Source organism: Antedon mediterranea, chromosome 3, assembly GCF_964355755.1.
Source record: "Antedon mediterranea chromosome 3, ecAntMedi1.1, whole genome shotgun sequence".
NCBI lineage: Eukaryota > Metazoa > Echinodermata > Crinoidea > Comatulida > Antedonidae > Antedon > Antedon mediterranea.
The window spans coordinates 7389168-7407838 of NC_092672.1; the positions used below are offsets into that span (position 1 = coordinate 7389168).

At 31.6% G+C, this 18671-nt stretch overlaps 2 protein-coding genes across 3 annotated transcripts; one reads left to right on the top strand and one right to left on the bottom strand.

The window, feature by feature from the left end:
- Positions 1-250: 250 nt before the first annotated feature.
- Positions 251-9927, bottom strand: LOC140043491 (beta-1,3-glucosyltransferase-like). Its single transcript, XM_072088007.1, has 14 exons — positions 9809-9927; positions 9351-9400; positions 8932-9057; positions 7538-7614; positions 5980-6088; positions 4365-4501; positions 4156-4219; positions 3497-3688; positions 3149-3218; positions 2849-2962; positions 2484-2586; positions 2076-2201; positions 1580-1724; positions 251-1072 (listed from the first exon to the last, which is right to left on the bottom strand). Exons 1-14 carry the CDS (start codon positions 9873-9875, stop codon positions 893-895), a joined length of 1560 nt encoding a protein of 519 aa, XP_071944108.1. The 5' UTR covers positions 9876-9927; the 3' UTR covers positions 251-892.
- A 139-nt stretch (positions 9928-10066) lies between these two features.
- LOC140044725 (uncharacterized) lies at positions 10067-18628 on the top strand. 2 transcript variants are annotated; one of them, XR_011844487.1, is made up of 16 exons: positions 10067-10143; positions 10691-10829; positions 10958-11218; positions 11486-11620; positions 12102-12331; positions 12781-12886; positions 13145-13228; positions 13366-13505; positions 15138-15206; positions 15353-15437; positions 15605-15710; positions 16214-16355; positions 16626-16780; positions 16922-17070; positions 17644-17752; positions 18507-18628. XR_011844487.1 is itself a non-coding variant. In XM_072089355.1 (15 exons), the coding sequence occupies exons 1-15, from the start codon at positions 10072-10074 to the stop codon at positions 17679-17681; spliced, it is 1911 nt and encodes a 636-aa protein (XP_071945456.1). In that variant the 5' UTR covers positions 10067-10071; the 3' UTR covers positions 17682-18480. The 2 variants fall into 2 exon arrangements, 1 of the variants encoding a protein (XP_071945456.1); XM_072089355.1 differs by lacking the exon at positions 18507-18628 and having other exon boundaries at positions 17644-18480.
- The last annotated feature ends 43 nt before the right edge of the window (positions 18629-18671 follow it).

Here is an 18671-nt window from a genome sequence, read left to right on the forward strand (position 1 = left end):
TTAAAATGAACAAAAGAAAAATTATGTTAATTCAGTATGTTTATCCAAATGAATTTTCTTTAATTAAAGTTTTTTAACAAAACTAAAAAGGAATCAATTTTTGTTTATCAAAATGTATTGATGTAAAGTCTGTCCCAGCTGCAATTTTGCTCTTCATATGCAATATAACCAGAGAATGATACAAAAACAATATGATGAGATTTTCCTCCAGATAAACACAAATTATCAAAATAATTACACCATCTGTACAATAATGGTCTTGAATATATTTATTGCCATTATTAAATATAAAACACTTTGAAGATAAATTTAAGTTCAACTTGAATAGTTTTTAACAATATTTTCAAAGGTTAGTTAGAGATTCGAAGTCATAAACTATATTTAAAATGGTAGAGGAGGCCTACTCCATTGTCAAATGTTAGAAAAAATACATAATTTACATTTAATACAGAAAGGCTCAGGTTCTGTTTCCTTTAGATTATATGTCTACTCAAACCATTTTGCAATATTAAATATAACATAACATGTATGTTATGAACAGCTTCTCTGTTTTCAGAGTACTCTTGTAGAAAATGTTAAATTTGCTGTCTGCATTTCAAAACCACTTGTTTAAACTTTTCATTAAGTTAAATAACATAAAAAATATACAAATAAATTAATAATAATAGTGAGAATTAGTTTTCATTTTGTTTAAACAGTATTCTTAATCGTCAATTGTCAATTGTGCTGATTTACTAAAGTTGTCATTTTTTTAAAGCACATACTTAATATACAACTTTGGTTTTGCTATCATCATTGCTTCCAATGTCACCCCTTTTTAAGCTTACTAATTTTCATAAAATATTGCCCTTGCTAAAAATGATATGATTTTAAAATAACATTAACTCTGATGTTATAATTCATCTTTATTTTCTGTACTGTTTTCTATGTATTCATGCTGTATATTCAATTCACTGTCTGCTTTTCCAAACCAGTCTTGGTAAACTTGAACTGGCTTGTTGTTCCAATGTTTATGAAACGATATTGGTGTCTGATGACCAAGGAAACCTTTGGAGTAGTCATTTGGTCGGGCCTACAATAAAAAAAAATGTATTATATTAAATATTGGATTCATTATTTTTTCAAAGCATTAGGTAAACAAAATACAGCAGAACTCCTTCCTTGGGCCACCCATTCTCAGTGTACAGTACTAGCCTTTAAGGGACACTATCTTGCAAAACGAGCGAGAGGAAACAACTTTTATTATATTGTTCCCCCCCCCCCCAAAAAAAAATAGTTTACAAGTTTTTTGTTGAATATGCCATTTTAATGTAAAAAATGACCAACAATTTGATCGAAAAGACTGAAAGTCAATGGGTTTTTGGTTGAATTTAACCATTTATTTTGTCTTTTTATAAGTGAAAACATTCTTTTTTTATTTATTTATTTTTTTTTTTTTTTTTCTACAGAATTGGTTAACTTTATAAAAAACTACAAAATGGCGTATTCAAGATCTTTTCATGTTTTGGGGGACAATACATCTTTAATAGAGACTCTACTATAACAAAATGTATTTAGTTTAAGAATGTGTTTTACATACCTGATGCATAAGTGGAGTGTGGGTAATAATTAATTTATTTTGGCGGGCACAACTACCAACCATCATATCATCAGGGTCTTCATTAGTCCGACATTTACAACCACTTGCCAACAATTCTGTTATGGCTGCACGGCTGAAGATCATTCTGTAAACAAGTTTTAAAACAACCAAATTAAAGTGTCAGAGACTGAGTGAAATATTTGATAACATGCAGATTATGACAGAGGGCGTGCTATTTAATAGTTTGCCTTATATTGAACATACAGATAACCCAAGATTTAATAAGCTTTTGTGATATCATCAATATAACGATTTATTGAAAATCAATAGGCATGGTCTGTTGGTATAGCTATTTGTCGAAACAAAAATATCCATGAAAATACTGTAATGTGTGATGTTATCGACAAAACAAGTTTGCATACAAACATATAAATCAATCATTTTACCAAAAGTATAAAAAAACAAGGCACAAAAAACGTAGAAAAATTTGTCTTACCCTCCACCGCCGGTAAGGTAATCATAGCCGTAACCATTCTTTAAAAATCCAAATCCATACCGTTCACCGAGTAACACTGATTCAGTTGGATCATAACATGATAGGTACTGTTGTAATCTGGAGACACTGGAATCATAAAATACACATAAAGTAAGTTAATTAAAAATTGTAATATAATAATGAACCTCCTTTGGGAACCCCTATTCAGAGGACAGCCCTTTTAAGTGGACACATTCCCATGAAACATACTAGAGACAACATATGTATAACACTATCGCCAAGCCTTATTTAGGAGACACCCTCATATTCAGGGGAAACCTCTGATATGGAAACAGTTTGTTGGGTCTCAATGGTGTCTCCTTATAGGGGTTCTATTCTAAGGAGGATGTAATAGGGCTGATAACTTACCTGAGGATTGTGTCATCATCTGTGACTACTAGCCATGGAAATTTCTGCAGGTTTTCATCGTTATTAAAACTATTGAATATAGCATATAGCTTTCCGCAGTGTCCTGCAATAAAAAAGAGGTAATGGTACAAACTAAAATGCCACTTTAATGGTTAGGGCAACATTTTTCTTTCATATTTTTCTTTGCTTTCCATTTCACATTGTAATAGAAATAGATATACTGTACATTTTAATATTGACATATTCAAATATAACAAACTTTTCAAGTCACCTTTAATAAATAATTTTTAATAATTTGTTCAAGTTTTTTTATTTTATTGGTTTTTTAAGTTTATTTTTTTGATGATGCATTGACATAAGGTTACCTCTTTCTGTATTTGGGACACCAGTAGAAACAGTTGGTATAGATTTGTCTTCTGTGTCGCTATAAAACACAATATTTTTTGCATATTTTCCCCAGGTTTTCTGCACTACTGCAACTGAAATATAAAAAAAAATTGCTGTAGTATCGGAAATGCTTAAGCTAAGGAAATTCACTTATTTATTGACTTCAGTGAAAAAGGCCACATGTAAATTTGAATATTCAATCTACTTGTACACATTCACAAACACATTCTCTACTGCAGGTATTTATTAACACCTGTTAAAAAAATAAAATAAAATACCTCGATCCTTGTGGAATTTTGTACATGTTTTTACACCAAAAAATAAATCATCTAAAGAAACTGGTTCTCCCTGAAAAAATACAAAACATTTGTAAACAACATATCAGAATGAAAGGTACAGTACTGGTAAAAAAAAGTGGTTTAAACAAGTTTTGTTGAATTGTGTTGTAAGCTTGTTTATTATAACATATCATAATTTAAAGATGTATGGCTTCATTTGCAGCACTCTGGCCACATGATCAAACAACATTTAAATAATATAGTCCACTTCAAGTTTATTTGCTTAAAAGCTTAAATGTTTAAAAAAAGTTTATTTTGAAAAAAAAATTTACTACAAAAACTACTTACACACTTTTGGAATTCAACAGGATGTGATGTCACACATTTATCAGTATCTGCTAAATCCACTTCTGTTGTTAGACCATCAATAATTTCTGTATCAGTCATTGGGATTGCGTTTACAGCAATGTTACCAGAGCAAAACTCATCAATTGGTGTTAACGTAGTTCCATTGCCATTCTCCCAAAGAAAATAGGCTATCTGAAATACATTTTTTGAAGAAATTTATTTTTTGTCAATAATAAAACAATAAAAAAATCAGTAAGAAGTTAAGAAATTCAATATAACAAATACTTGATTTTTGGTTGATTCATTAATTGTAGAAATAATACAATAAGCGACTTAGATAACTCTAGAGGGCGCCATATTTACAAGGTAAATCAGGACAAAATTTCCATCTAGGCCATAGCACGGTGATGTAAACTTACATCATCGCCTAGCTTAGGGCCTAGATGGAAATGTTTGTCCCGATTTACCTTGTAAATATGGCGCCCTCTGGAGTTATCGAAGTCGCTTATTAAATACATCCTCAATATAGAAACAAGTAAAATCAATCTTGTGCTGGCAAATGTGAATATATCATCATTGAAGTTAATATTGTGAAACTTAAATTATTATTGCTAAAAAAGATTACTGTAAGAAAACCAACTGACAACATTTAGTGTTACCTCATGTTTGACATCAATTGAAAAGTCAATTGTAATAACTCCTTTATTCCATCGTTCAACAAGGCTGAAAAAATAAAAAAGAAAACAATAGGGCTATTATTAATTTATCCAACATTCAAAAGATCAATATTAGTTATGTAACTGTTCTAGGTTCACTTTACCCCTCCCCACCATATACTAATGATAAAGATAATAGAGAAGAAAATTACCTTTTAAAAAGCGGTTTACTTAGGAGCCAACCAGCTTCAAAATCTGGGTACGAGAATTTTGAAGGGTCGTCATGAAAGCGGAAATGATGTATAATTGTTGGGTTTCGATCCTGTAAGGCTTTACCAAGAAACATTTTCTAAATGAAAGTAAAAAAAGTATCTTTTCCATTTCACTGTAAAATTAATCATGTAATACTGTAGATATAAAGATTGTAATGATATGTCAAATCAAAGGAATAAACACGTGAGAGGCAATACTTCTTGGATTCTATTGATAACCACTGCCTATGATGGTGTGCTAAACTCAGCACTAACAAGATTACTGTAATTACAATGTACCGGTGAATGGGTTGGTACTAATCTGAAAGATATACACAAAGATACAAGACCTGAATTTTTAGTAACAATCAGATATCTTTTTTCCATTTTGAACTGAATTCCACCCAAAGCAACCACCCAAAAGATTATATAAATATAAATTCCTGTTGAATGCATCTATGACTGAAGTGGCTTTCACAACACCCCATACCTATAGGCTATAAGTATAAACTCTTAAACTTTTTCTCAATTGAATACAGTTTTTCTATGAAAGTAGCGACTTTGCTCCAATTGTCACGGACACTGTGGTCAGTATTTAAAAATGACAATAGATGAATTTATAAAGTACAATATACTCAATATACTGACTGGTTAATACCAAAAGAATTTTTTCTGGGAACAATAGAATAACAAATCTGTATTGTTGTCAAATCTAGATACTATACACTAAGCATAGTATTAATATAGATGCTAACTGGGTAAATTTGAAATCTAACCCTATAGCTAATAAAACCCCAAACTTTCTTTCTCTCTACATTCTTTTTATGACAGTAATGGCTTTGCTCCAATTGGTACTTATAGGGGTCACAAATTTAACAATGACAATAAAAGGATTAGAATGATACTGGCCGGGTTTTGTGGTCATGTGTGTTCATTCATAGTGTTGACTTTTTGGGTGAAACTATTCAGATATTGCCTAAAGCATTGTAATCGTTTTTTCCAGTAACAATAACATAACAAATCTATATTGTTAAGCATAGTATTTTGATGCCACTGGGTAAATTTAACATAACATGCTAAAATCTTTTAATGCAATCAACTCTCACAAATGATTGAATGAAAATTATAAGGTTTCTAAGTTTTTTGAACTGGTGAAGTTTTTATTATTAGTTTAATACTATTTGAGGTAAATCCTCACCATTTTACCATTTTGCTTGAATCCAGTTTTATTTTACAATTGAATTTTCAGAATTTTCCCCTTTTAGTCTATTTTTTACTATATTTGTAAACACCTTCTGAACAATTCATTTTATATAAATTCCCTTTTATTTTCTGTCCTTTTTAACATTGATTGTCTGTCTTTGTATTGTGATTTTAAAATTGTATTGTAATTTTGTTTTAAATGTCTTTCATGAATGTTTTAATCTATTGCTAAATAAACAGGACCATATGTAAAACAAGTGCAATATCTATACCTGATATGTTCTTATCTTGTCATGTTTTAAATAAATAAAATACTATAATATTAAAACATATTATCAGGAAGGAAAAGTTAGGGGAGATGTACAGTACTAACCTTATTCCAGTTGTAGTTACTAAGAACTTGTAAAAGACCTTTAACACTGACTCTTGACTCTTCTTCACAAAGAAATATCCACTTTCTGTTTTTGTGCAAATTATAAATTCTACAAAAATAATATAGTTTTAACAAATCAAATGAAAATAATTTTTTTAGAAACGGTCAATTACTAAAATAACTTTTGGTTTTTATAGATTTTATGATAGTCAAAATCTGCAAATTAGGCAGTTCAGATGTTAAAACAATTGTATGATAATGGAATATTTTTAAACATCAAGAATACAGGCATAAAGCTCTGTCTACACTATCAAACTTGTTTGACAAAAAAAGTATGATGTGCCCAAATATGGTAGTGCTATGCCCAAATATGGTAGTGATATGACATCATCATGTGCATATATGGGCATATCACATTTTTTTGTCAAATAAAATTTGATAGCGTTAACAGAGCTTAACACGGTCTAGATAATTTTTTCCCACAACATTTGAATTTCAAGAATTTCTGATTCATCAGATATGATGAAGAATAAGTTATATATTCTCATTCATGCATTACATAAACAAAACACCCAGAATAGTTTAAGTTGTATTTTAACAATAGTACAACACCTCTACTAAACTAAAGCTCTGTCTACACTATCAAACTTTATGTGTCAAAAAAATGTGATGTGCCCATATATGGACATGATGATGTCATATCACTACCATATTTAAGCATAGCACTACCATATATGGGTACATCAAACTTTTTTGACACATAAAGTTTGATAGTGTAGACAGAGCTTTAATAATTGTTTTCATATCACAGAGAGCATTGAGTTGAGCAATTGGGAGCTTGTTTCTTCATGGTACTGTGGGTTTAACTGTATTAAAGAATACAGCGTGACAATGTATATTAATTTAAATTTAATTAGATTTATGTACAGAGTGTCATTGTACACAATAAAGAACTACTGTGGTATTCAACAAGACAATATTGCAATACAGATTTAAATGTATACTTGTATATTGAGATTTGAGATATTGTATTTGTAGTTTCTCAGTCATTGGTAAAAAATAGAGCATTGAGACCAAATTGTTTTGTTTGGTTTCCACACATTTTTCAAAATAAAATGTTCATACTTAAAGATGTATTTACCCACGAAAACCTGAAAAATTAAGATTAATATTAAATAAAGACTTTTAATAGGCCATTTCCAGGTTTAATAAACTAAATCACTTCTGTAAAAAGAAAAATAAACTAATGTTTTCACTTATATAAAGACAAAATAAATGATTAAATTCAACCAAAAACCCATTGACAGCCAATTTGACATTTTTTTGCTTTATAATTTTGTAGTTTTTCAGGTAAATACTGTATACATTTTTTCGATCCAATTTTTTAGTCAAAGAGAATAACTGTTATGTGACATTAAAATGGCATATTCAACAAAAACATAAAAAAAAAAATTGTTTCAGTGCACTAAGATGTTTAAGCATCTTGATTGAAAAACAGGTGTGAGAGTGTGTAGGAAATAAATACTACAGACTTTATAATACTAATAGAAAAACATACTGTGGTAAAATGGGTAGTATTGTCCACTGTCCCATGCTTCCAACATCTTCACTTAGTAACACCACTGATGGTTGACCCTAATAATAAGAAAGATTAAAAATAAGAGAAGAGAATCAATAGAGATACAGTAAATCGGTATTGAAATTTATACTAATTTTATATTAGAAAGAAATGATACGATTAAAGCTCTGTCTATACTATCAAACTAGTTTGATAAAAAATGTGATGGGCCCAAATATGGTAGTGATATGTCCAAACATAGTTAGATTGGCAAGCGATACCAGACTCAATGAAAAATCAATTGTATCGTTCCATAATTTAAGTACCCCTTTAATTAAAATGATTTATTATTGTGAGAATTTTGTGACAGCTTGCTTTTTTTTAGCTTATATTGAGGGACAAGCATGCTGTAATTAATTATGTCAAATTATCACATCATGTCATATCACTTTTAACTATAGTATTATTATCAAGACATCTGTTATTTCTTTCTCTGTTGGTTACTGTATTCTTCACAATAGCAATGTATTATATTCAATTTCTCTTTTAGCTTGATTTGTAAATGCATTAGTATGGCATAGAAGCAGTACTAATAGGGAAGTAAAGAAAAACAAACACAAATCACCACCTCCATTTTGTTGTAATGTAAACTATACTTAAATATACTGTATGCTTTTTTCGAGTCAGAAATGCACACTGTTGCTCATTGTATTAAATTATACATTTTCACTGTGAAAACATAATTATTAGTAATTGCCTCTACTTATTGTTGAATAACAATACAGTAAGAGTATGTGTTTATACAGGAAAGTGAGATTTAATATGGTCTCTAGCTTTGTAATATAAGACGAAGATGTTGCCTATATTATTTGCTTTCTTTGTTTATCTAATTATTATTAGTAATTATCAACTAGGGCAAGTATTTAAGTGTTATTATTATTCAAGTGTTTAAATAGGTGATTTTATTTGAGCTGTCACATAATGATGTATAATATAAATATTGGATTTATAGCATCCAATTAAATGAGAATTTACTTTTCTTCCAATTCTCCCAGGACAAGTAACTTTGACAAATTCACTTGGGAAAATATGAATTAATATTAAAACAATGCATAAATATTGTCTTTAAACTATTTTAGTATTTATTAATCTTGACAACAAGTACATAAATTAGAAATGGAATGAACTTTACAGTCAACTCTCTCAATACCGGTTTCCCTGAAAACTGGACTTTTCTTGAAGTTCAAAAGGTCCCATATTCCTCTTTACCATTATAAACAAATTCAGAATACCAGACTTTCCAGGAAGCCAGCCCAAAAATATCTGGTATTGGGAGAGTTAACTGTAATTGTTTATGATAGAAATAGTAATTGGTGATAAAACTTGCTGCTTACCAAATCCTGTATTCTACACTGTTGTTCAATATCATCCTTGACTTGCTCTGCACGTTTTAAATGCACTGGATTCTTTTGACTTCTTATCAGAAATACAATATCATCTACAGTCACTGGAAACTTTCCCTATAACAATTCAATAATAAAAGCAATTAAACAACATTTTAACACAGCCTTTTATTAAAGAAAAAAAACATAATTAATGTAGTGGATTTATATTAATTTACCAAAAATTTTTAAAATCTGTAAAAATGTTTAGTATCCTTTCAATTTGGGAAAATTCAAATCTTGTCGCACAATTTGATCAAATTTTATACTATTACTAATATTAGTTTTTTCAATTGTTGAGGGATTCATCATTGAAAACACTTTCACATTCAGTCACTGATGAATTTTTCTTAATTTCAAGCATTTTTTACCTGTTTTATCAAATTGTGTACCTGATAAGGTTCATAAGAAAGACCAAGACCTGGAAGAGAAATCAATTAATTTACACCATAGCTATATACAGAGACACATTATAATATCTCTATTTATGGTTAAACATAAGCTGCAGCTTCAGTACATGTTACTGGCTGCCTGATCTGTCCAAGTCTTATACATAGGAGTCTAGGCTAGAGGAGAAGAGAACCTACATCTCTAGCTAGTCTAGCCTAGTAGGGGCCTAACTATAGCCTGCTATAATAGAAGTTAGTATTACATAGGCAAAGCATCAGCCAGCCAGACTAGCTAGTTAGAGCCTACCTCCATGCTACACACACACACTCTCAGACTCAGCTGTTCTTTTTAAATATGCCTGGCCTACTAGCCTACTACTAGCCTAGCTTGCTAGGCCTAAACGTGTATGAAACTGAAATAATATATTTAAAATACTTACAATATAGTAAACAAAAAGCTGTTAAACAATAAAATATTGTTATATATCGTAATATGCAAACCATCATTAACAATCAATAGTAAACACAACTTCCGCGTGGTGAAATACTACACTACTGAGAAAATAAATAAGTGAAGTTTTATTATCAAATAGTAAACACGTTTCTCATTGGATGTTGTTGAATTCTATAGAAATTATCAGCCAATCGAAACTGTTCTGTTTTTAGCGCTTGGGGATATAATTTGATGCATAAAATAACAAACATGGCAGCTGCTGAAAAAAACTTTCCGTCCGAATGGCTTTTAACATGCAAGAAATCATTAATTACTTCTTCTGTAAGTTATTAAATTTTCAAATAAATGACTTATTATACTATATTCGATAAAGGCAACTGTTTTATACGAACCGTGAATGAGTGTAGTTAAAACAAAGTCAAAAGACGCAGCCCATGCCTCTCTCCGGTCTTGCTGGACCTCCCTCCAATGACAATATGTTGTCGTATGTAGGTCTCTAATAGCTGGTCGCTTCGCCCTTTTTTTCAAATTCATTTTTTTTTATTGCTGCAGCTTATATCTAGTTTTAATGAATTTATAAATTGTTGTGGAAAATACCACATACAAGTTTTTCTATAATTTAATAATTGATTAAAATATTTTACGGTAATTGATTGTTGTGTTAATTAATTATATTAATTATAACCACCATCAGACGGAGTGATGATGCATACTACAGTATAATAAGGCCTTTAACTATAAAGTATAAATGGTTACCATAGTATGCATCACTGCGGCTTGAAATGGTATATATATGTACTGTATGATTTAGCTTGCAACGCAACCAGTATAACTATAGTCTATATACTGTTTTAATTTTTCTTTTCAGGAATGGAAATCATTTTCTTTGGATCTTCAGAGTGGTCTAAAAAATGAATTGCAGTTGTCGGGAGTGAAGGATTTTGGTGATTTGTCAGATAATGAGAAAAAGCTTTTAATCAACAAAGCAGCAGCCACATTAAAGCATGGTAGTTTGTCAATTGTTAAAACATTTTAAAGTTAACTTAACTTATTCTTATTTTGTTATTAAATATTATGAGCAAGTCAGAGTTGCCGAGGCTTACATTTATATATATATATATATATTTCTTCTTAGGAAATAGCTTTCAGGAATTTCAGAATAAAGTGTCCAGCAATGTTGATGAAAGCCTAAGTCAAGAAGTGAATAAAGACATTCTGAAATCATTCCCTGCGCAGGAGACTAAACCACAGTTATTGTTTCAACACATTGTAGAGGGGGCTGTTCATTTTTTAAAGCAGTGGCCAGAAATGAAATCAAAGTTAAAGATTTTCTTGAACCAACCTTTGACACCATTGAGAGAGTTATCATGGAAACTGTATCTTCAAAATCCAACCAGTGAGTTTTTACTAGATCTGTCTACACTATAAAACTAGTTTCACACAAAAAAGTGTGATGTGCCCAAATATGGTAGTGATATGACATCTTTTTTTGTCACACAACGTTTGATAGTGTGGACAGAGCGTAATACTGTCAATAATTAATTTGCCTATTTACAGTTTTCTGCAGTCATAGCCCTAAATATCATCACATCATCTAAAGACCTTACAGTCATTTTATAATGAATTAGATTTTAGTACTATTTGTTATTACAATTTATTTCAGTTGCTAGAGAATATTCCGATTTACTGAAGAAGAGTCCGAATGATGTTATGTCCGTACTCGATCTAGATATCATCCACCAATCAGAAGCAGCTTTACAATCTGAACCAACATTCCGTCCACTAGCCAATAATAGAAGTAAGTCCAGTATCCTTCAGAACCATATTAATTAGTCCATACATTTTGCATACATTCGTAAAAATGCAGTTAGGGTCTGTAATATATGTATAATATAATGTATAATATATATCTGTTATAATAACCTATCTACAGTCGGTATAAATTGTAAATGTAGTATTTAAACATGGAACTAAAGGCCAATTTATACAGACAAGCGGTAACAGTCATAAAAATATAGAATCCTTATGACCATTTACTCACAACTCAGAATGGACAGGTGGTTTCAGGATACTGATTATTCGTGTGATAAGCTACGCTGTTGTTCGCTTGCTATTACCTACTCTCATCTGTGTATATTGGCCTTTATAATGTGTAAGCCTGTTAATTTCAATAATCTACAATCTAATACTGCATAGATAAGTAGCATTTGATTTAGTAATACTACCGTAATAGAAGTGTTCAGTATTACTAATTTTTAAAAAACAATTCTATTTTAAAGGTATTCTACATGCACTGAAGTCCGTCCTGTCATATCACCATGCCAGAAAACAGACCAAAACAGCCTTACTAGAAGTAGACGTAATGCTGGCAGTTCCATTCCTCGTAGTTGCACTCATGGAAAATAAGCCAGAAGAATTAATAAGTCGACCTACAATGACCTTGATGATTCAGGAATATCTAAGCTTTATGACAACCAGACCAACGTACATGAAGGAGTCTTATCACAAAGTATGAAAACTATTTTAGATTTACTGTAAGACATAAAATTGCAATTTAGGAGATTTTCATTGCCTTGACTGTAAGCAATGGTTTTTAGTCTCTCTTTTAGACTCTACAGCTCATGGTTGGTCGGCACTAACTTGAGCATGCGACCTTGATCAATTTTGTGAACATTTAGCATTGATCAACGTTTTTTATTAATTATTAAACATAGAAAAAGACAATTGTAACAATGGTTATACATTAAGGGTCTTTCACACACGGGTCCGGCACCGGCAAGTTAAATCGAACCGGTGTGAAAGAACCTTCAGGCTAATCTACAATCTTTCTTATACTGAAATCTAAAATTATGTTTATACTCTAGTAGAACTTTGTGACCAGTTAATATTTTATTATTTGATGAAAAGACAAAATAAATGAAATCTACCTAATTAATTTTATAATTTTCTCTTTTCCAGAATTTTCATGTATCCATGGAATCGTTTGTTTCCAAGTTAATTGAATTTCTCAAGAGAGGTAACAAGGAATTAGCAGAACATATTGAAAGTATATGTCAAAAAGAAGGTAAAAACACATGAAACTGAAAATATTGATTTATTTCTTAAAATAATCTTAAATATCCTACTCCTGTACAGTCGACCTTGCTCCTTAATTATCAGCACAGGCCACTATGGCGTACAGTCCAGCATGTCAATACAAATATAGACACATGGTCAATCATTCATATAGAAAATAATAAATTTATTATTTTTATATTTATAATAAATAATCAAAATAATAAAAAAATTCTTTTTAATGAAAATTTATGCTTGTGTGTTTTAGATGCAACTTCGAGTAAAGAGCCTGCATCCATTTTGAGTCCATGGTCAAGATTTATCCGACCAATGGTCAGATGCCTTTTTGTAGGTAAGTAAGTTTATTTTTCCACACATAAAATTAAGCGCTTTCCACATGTGTGTTTTCTTTATCCACACGTAAAAAATGAATCCTAAAGTATTTTGTACGTCACAGTTGTTTTTATTGTTTTCTTTATTTTTTTACAGGTTACTTAAATATGGATGCTGTTTTATTTTGTTGGGACCAGTATATACTCTGTTTAGGTAGTCCAAAGTCAAGCCTTGTACACGCACTGACGGCATCAATCCTTCTAACACTGAGTAGAGAACTTAAAGAATGCCAATCGGTAAATTATTCCTGTATTTCTTAAGCTCTATCTACACTATCAGGGATGTCACCACGCTGGTCGGCGCTGGTCGGCCCCGACCAGCACTCAACATTTCCGACCAGGATTTACAGGCTGCCGACCACCACTATTATTTATTAATCATTACGATATTTATATTAGGCCTAGGCCTAACTAAAATTCGTACTAAAACATTTTACCTAGCACATCGTCAAGCTAGCCTCATATAGATAAGACAAAAGACTACAGCAAATGTTTCCGTGGTTACGTACGTTACTTTATTTGTAACACAATACCAGGCCTACCCTGCCCTGGTATTCATTGTTACAGCTTGTGAGTCATGGCGAACAACGTGCTACACAGCACAGTGTACAAGTTTAAAGTTCACATAGCGACCATTCAAGCGTTTTATTTTGCACAGATTAAAAATACAAACAAGTACGCAGTAATTAAAAATGTACAACTACATAGACCCAAACAAAATCATTTTTAATTGCTGAATGTTTTGTCACCCTGCTTTAATTATATTATGTTACTAGTTTTACATTTTTGTACTCTACGAACTATTAAAAAAAATAAAAAAACATGCGCATGGTTCAGTGAGACCGGGCAAGTTCGTTCGTTTATGATCGCCGAGCATGGTACAATAATTACACGTCCCTGGGATAACTTCAGGTTGCTGAACTTCAGTTAACCCATAAACACGTGTCTGTTCTTGCCGGCCATGCACTACATGCTTGCCGCACAGTTGTGAAACAAAAAATCCGGAATTCGCGAATACGCTAAACAACTCTCGCGCAAAAGAACACGAACATTATATCGAGCAACAAGTAGTAAGGTCTAGGCTAATAATTTATCTACAGTATTTGATTAGGGATTAGGCCTAAATAAGGAAGCGCCTGTTTTTGTGGAATTCAGATTTTGGGGCATCTATCTAAGCCTTGGCTAGGCCTAGTGGTCGTAGTGTCTACAAGGCTAGGCCTATTAAAGCCTGACGCGATCTATTGCTATTCATTTCGTAGGCGTTTTTTTTGTTTTCGCGAATAATAACGGCGACTCCCCGGTGGTACAAGGTTAGGCCTAGACCTGACGCAATTTGTTGTTATTATTATTTTCATAATTCTTTATGTTTCGCTAAAATAACGACAAACCCCGGGGGGGGGGGGATACCTCGGGGGACCCCTCCCCGGGAAATTTGCCGACCGGCACTCCAAAAAGCTGGTGACATCCCTGCACTATCACTGACAAAAAATGTGGTGTGGCCATATATGGACGTGTTGATGTCATATTACTACCATATTTGGGCATATCCCTACCATATTTAAGTACATAACACTTAACAGTTTTTTTGTCAAACTAGTTTGGCAGTGTAGATGTGCAATGTTACGAAGTCTGCATGCATAGTGTATACTATGTAGGATCTACAGTCATGAATGATTGTCTTCTTATGTATAGTAACAAATATGAATGTACTTAAAATAGTAACACCTGACTTTACTCTATAAAATGGTTTTACTGTACATGACAAATTATCTCACTGTAATAGATACATGCATGTTTAACGATAGTACGGCAGCACATTGATTGAGCAATTCTTCAATACTTAATATTTTTTTCATATATTTTTAAAAGCTACAAGAAATGCAAGAAGTTTTGAAGTCAAAATCAAAGCAAATAAAGAAAGAAGAATTAATGTACAAGGTAATATCTATATAATTTTAATTTAAGATTTCTATATATTTAAATAAAAACAACATTTGAGTAATTTTGCCATAACAGTAAATCTTTCAGCTCACAAATTATTCCCCCCATTCAACATTTAAACATTCATTATTTATATAATATAGATACAAAAGTATTTTTTGACTGAACTTAAAAAGGAGTTGACTGAAGATGAAACAAGCTTCCAGACATTTGATCCAACTCATCAATGTAAGTATTTAATTGTATATGCCAGAAATCATTTTAGAATTTAAACAAAAGCAGAGTGCAATGAAAGAGTTGAACCTCCCTATAAGTATACACTTTTCATGAACCCAAGAGTGTCCGCTTAAAAGATGTCTAACCGATACATAATAGTATTTGTCTTATTTTCACAGCCACATTAGAACCTTTCAAAACATTAAATTCTGCATCTCTGCCACAAACTGTTAATGCACAAGATAGACGCCTAGCTAGACAAGAACGAGAAGAAGCAAGGAAAAGGTGTGTACCACCTAATTGTTATTGTTAACATGACCTAATAAAGTGTCCCTTAATAGATGTTGTTGTAATGGTAAAGCTACTATTGCCCATCTTTCTTTTAACAAGAAAGTATTTCCTTAAAAAGGGTGTCCCTTGAATCTGGTGTTGGTCACATTGTCCCTGTTTCATTTCACAGGAAAGTGTACCCTTGATATGGGTGTCTTCGGTTTTACTATACTGTATTATGTAAACAATAGCATATTACACATTTTCAGCCATTATACGCCAAACTTGTAATATACATTGTCATAGCCTTGCGGTTTTATTCTCTATTGAACCTTTATAAATGTCAAAATTTGTTTTTGAAGTTCTTAAAGTTAGTGAAAATATTATTTAAGTTGTTATTGCAATGTTCATGCTTGTATCGCCTACTACTGTATTTGTATGCCATGTTGGACAATGTTATCCCCAGTTGTCAATAAAAGATAACAGAATATGTATCTTACAAATGTTTGTCATTACAGAGAACTGGAAAAGAAAAATGAGAAAGAGAAGACACAGTTGGAGATGAAAAGTAGGAACGAACTACTGGAAAAAGTAGTAGAAGAAAAAAGGCAGACATATCTTGAAAGAGAAAATCAGCAATTAGAAATGCTGCTTCAACAGGTAATACCTGTAGTTTACATAGTCACAATCGGTATATTCAATTTGGATATGTTTCAGTTGAGTACAGTAGAACGCTTAAAAGGATACCATTTTGGACCCAACAAACTGTCCCCTGAATAAGGGTTGACTGTAGTGTTAAAATATATAGTGTCTCTCATTTGTTTCATAAAAAATTGTCCCCTGAATTGGGGTGTCTCCTGAATAGGAAGGTGTTGTTCTACTGTATTTATTTAGTATTTTGAATGATGTTAGCAAACTATCTTTATACAGGAAAGGGAGCAAAAGCTTGATTTCGAGAGAAAAACACGTATAGAAATCGACCAACTGATGGAACGGCTAAGATCTTCCAGGAATTTAGATTCTCCCCCTCTTATACCGGAATCAAAAATTGAAACACCGTTTTTACCAAGATTATCACAAATCAGGTATTAACATTTTTTTCATCACTTTTCATTTAATGTGATGCCTTTTCTTATTGTGTTTCAGTTGGGGCCTGTCTATTTAACTCTTATTTGCAACTGCATTTTAATCTAAATTGTGTTTTATATTATCATTTATGATTACAGTCATCACCCTATTAATCCACCTGTGTCGCCACTAAGCCGACACTCGACAGCAAAGCCAGACAAAGGTTTACAAGAAAGATCAGACGAACAGTTAGCAAAGAATACAAGCCTTGATATTATGCAGAAAGTCATGCAAAGTTTTAACAAAGGTAAGCCTACAATTAAATAATAACAGTCCCGTCCAATGACAATTGGTACTAAATGCTCTATAGAAATAATTATCATATTGTAATATATTGGTCAAAAAAACTGTTTGTGTACATGGACATTTTTATTTTATTCTTTTTCATCAAACAGCGTGAACGCCAAAAAAGGAGCGATAAAAAACAATCATTTAATCCTCAAATTCTAGAATATTATCCACGGATGGCAAATTTTGACTTCGGCATTGTCCGTGTACTCCATTGTCCACTTCTTTCGTCACTGTTTATCATCCTGGCTTTTTCATACTGGATCAAGACGTATGCTAATATTTATTATTACCATATTTATTCAAATAAACACCTCGAATAAACATCCGGCCCCTCCCCCATAGAACATCATTTTGAACAAAGGTCCCCTCGAATATTCCTTCAGTTGTTACTGTGTGATTGGAATATATAAATGAATTAACGAAAAAGTTATCTTTGCTAATTTAAAAACTGAAAGCCATTTTTAGTGTTTAATTCATGCTTTGCTTTTAAAACAAATATTGAATTCTGTGTGTAATGAATTCTTTGCAGTTGCTAATGGCGACAGTGCAGTAGATGAAGCCAGTTAAGGTCAAATAATAGTAGTGGTATCTCATTGTGATCACAATGCTGCTATGGTACTCTCAGTCTACGAACAGAGGTGTGTGTTCGAATCAAATTTGAACACTTTTTTTTATTAACCCTTTAATTTAATTTAATTATGTCAGTGTAAAATTGAATAAAAAATATTGTTATTTGTCTTTAAGTTTTAGTACACCTAAAATGCATTCTAGCAGATTTAAATTGTTAAATAATATTGTAAATATTTACATACTTTTAGTAATTTAAGATAGATATTTATTTATGTATTTGATATTATTATCTAGGTTTATTATATATTATATCATAATGTTATCTGGCCTTTAATTAAATTATGAGATCAAAAATCGACTAGAATGTTGTTTTATAAACACTATTTAGTATTAAATATTGTTATATACTACTTAATTAGCTTAGGACTTATTGATAATTATTATTGACTTATAATTGAACTACATTTGACTAATTGGGCTGTTAGTGCAGCAGTCAGTCACAATATTTCATTTTCTTGGCTAATCGGCAATTCGCTGCAAACTGAGATTTTGCAATCTCTGGCAGTCGCGGCATAATGGGATTTGGAAATATCTGGGAGTTGCAGCAAACTTGAGATTCCGCAAATTGATTAGATACCCCTTGACTAGGTGAAAAACGTTGAACGTGGGTCTCTCTTTCCAGCACAATTAGTGTACTAACATTTAAAGCAGATATTTTACACAATCCTAATCTTTGTGCACCTTAGCCTGCAGCTTATGACGTTGACCTATTTCAGCATAAATCCATTTTCTGCAAGTTTTCTCTAAACTTCTTTTTATTAGATGAGGTCAAAGCCAAGTCAAAAAACATGCGTGATACTGTGAAAGAAAGGATACCTGCGTATGAACCAGTTTGGCGAACCACCAGGTATAAAAACACAGAACAGCAGCAAATATCTATTGTTCTGTCTATTTAATAAACATTAAACTTAAGTTACTACATTAAAA

Bases quoted from the DNA above. Each gene is read 5' to 3' on its own strand.
- LOC140043491 (XM_072088007.1), bottom strand. From the start codon at position 9,875: ATGATGGTTTGCATATTACGATATATAACAATATTTTATTGTTTAACA. The intron at 9,401-9,808 runs GTAAGTATTTTA...TTTCTCTTCCAG, and splicing joins AGCTTTTTGTTTACTATATT to GTCTTGGTCTTTCTTATGAA. The intron at 3,689-4,155 runs GTAACACTAAAT...AATGTATTTCAG, and splicing joins CAATTGATGTCAAACATGAG to ATAGCCTATTTTCTTTGGGA.
- LOC140044725 (XM_072089355.1), top strand. From the start codon at position 10,072: ATGGCAGCTGCTGAAAAAAACTTTCCGTCCGAATGGCTTTTAACATGC. The intron at 10,144-10,690 runs GTAAGTTATTAA...TTTTCTTTTCAG, and splicing joins AATCATTAATTACTTCTTCT to GAATGGAAATCATTTTCTTT. The intron at 12,887-13,144 runs GTAAAAACACAT...TGTGTGTTTTAG, and splicing joins AAGTATATGTCAAAAAGAAG to ATGCAACTTCGAGTAAAGAG.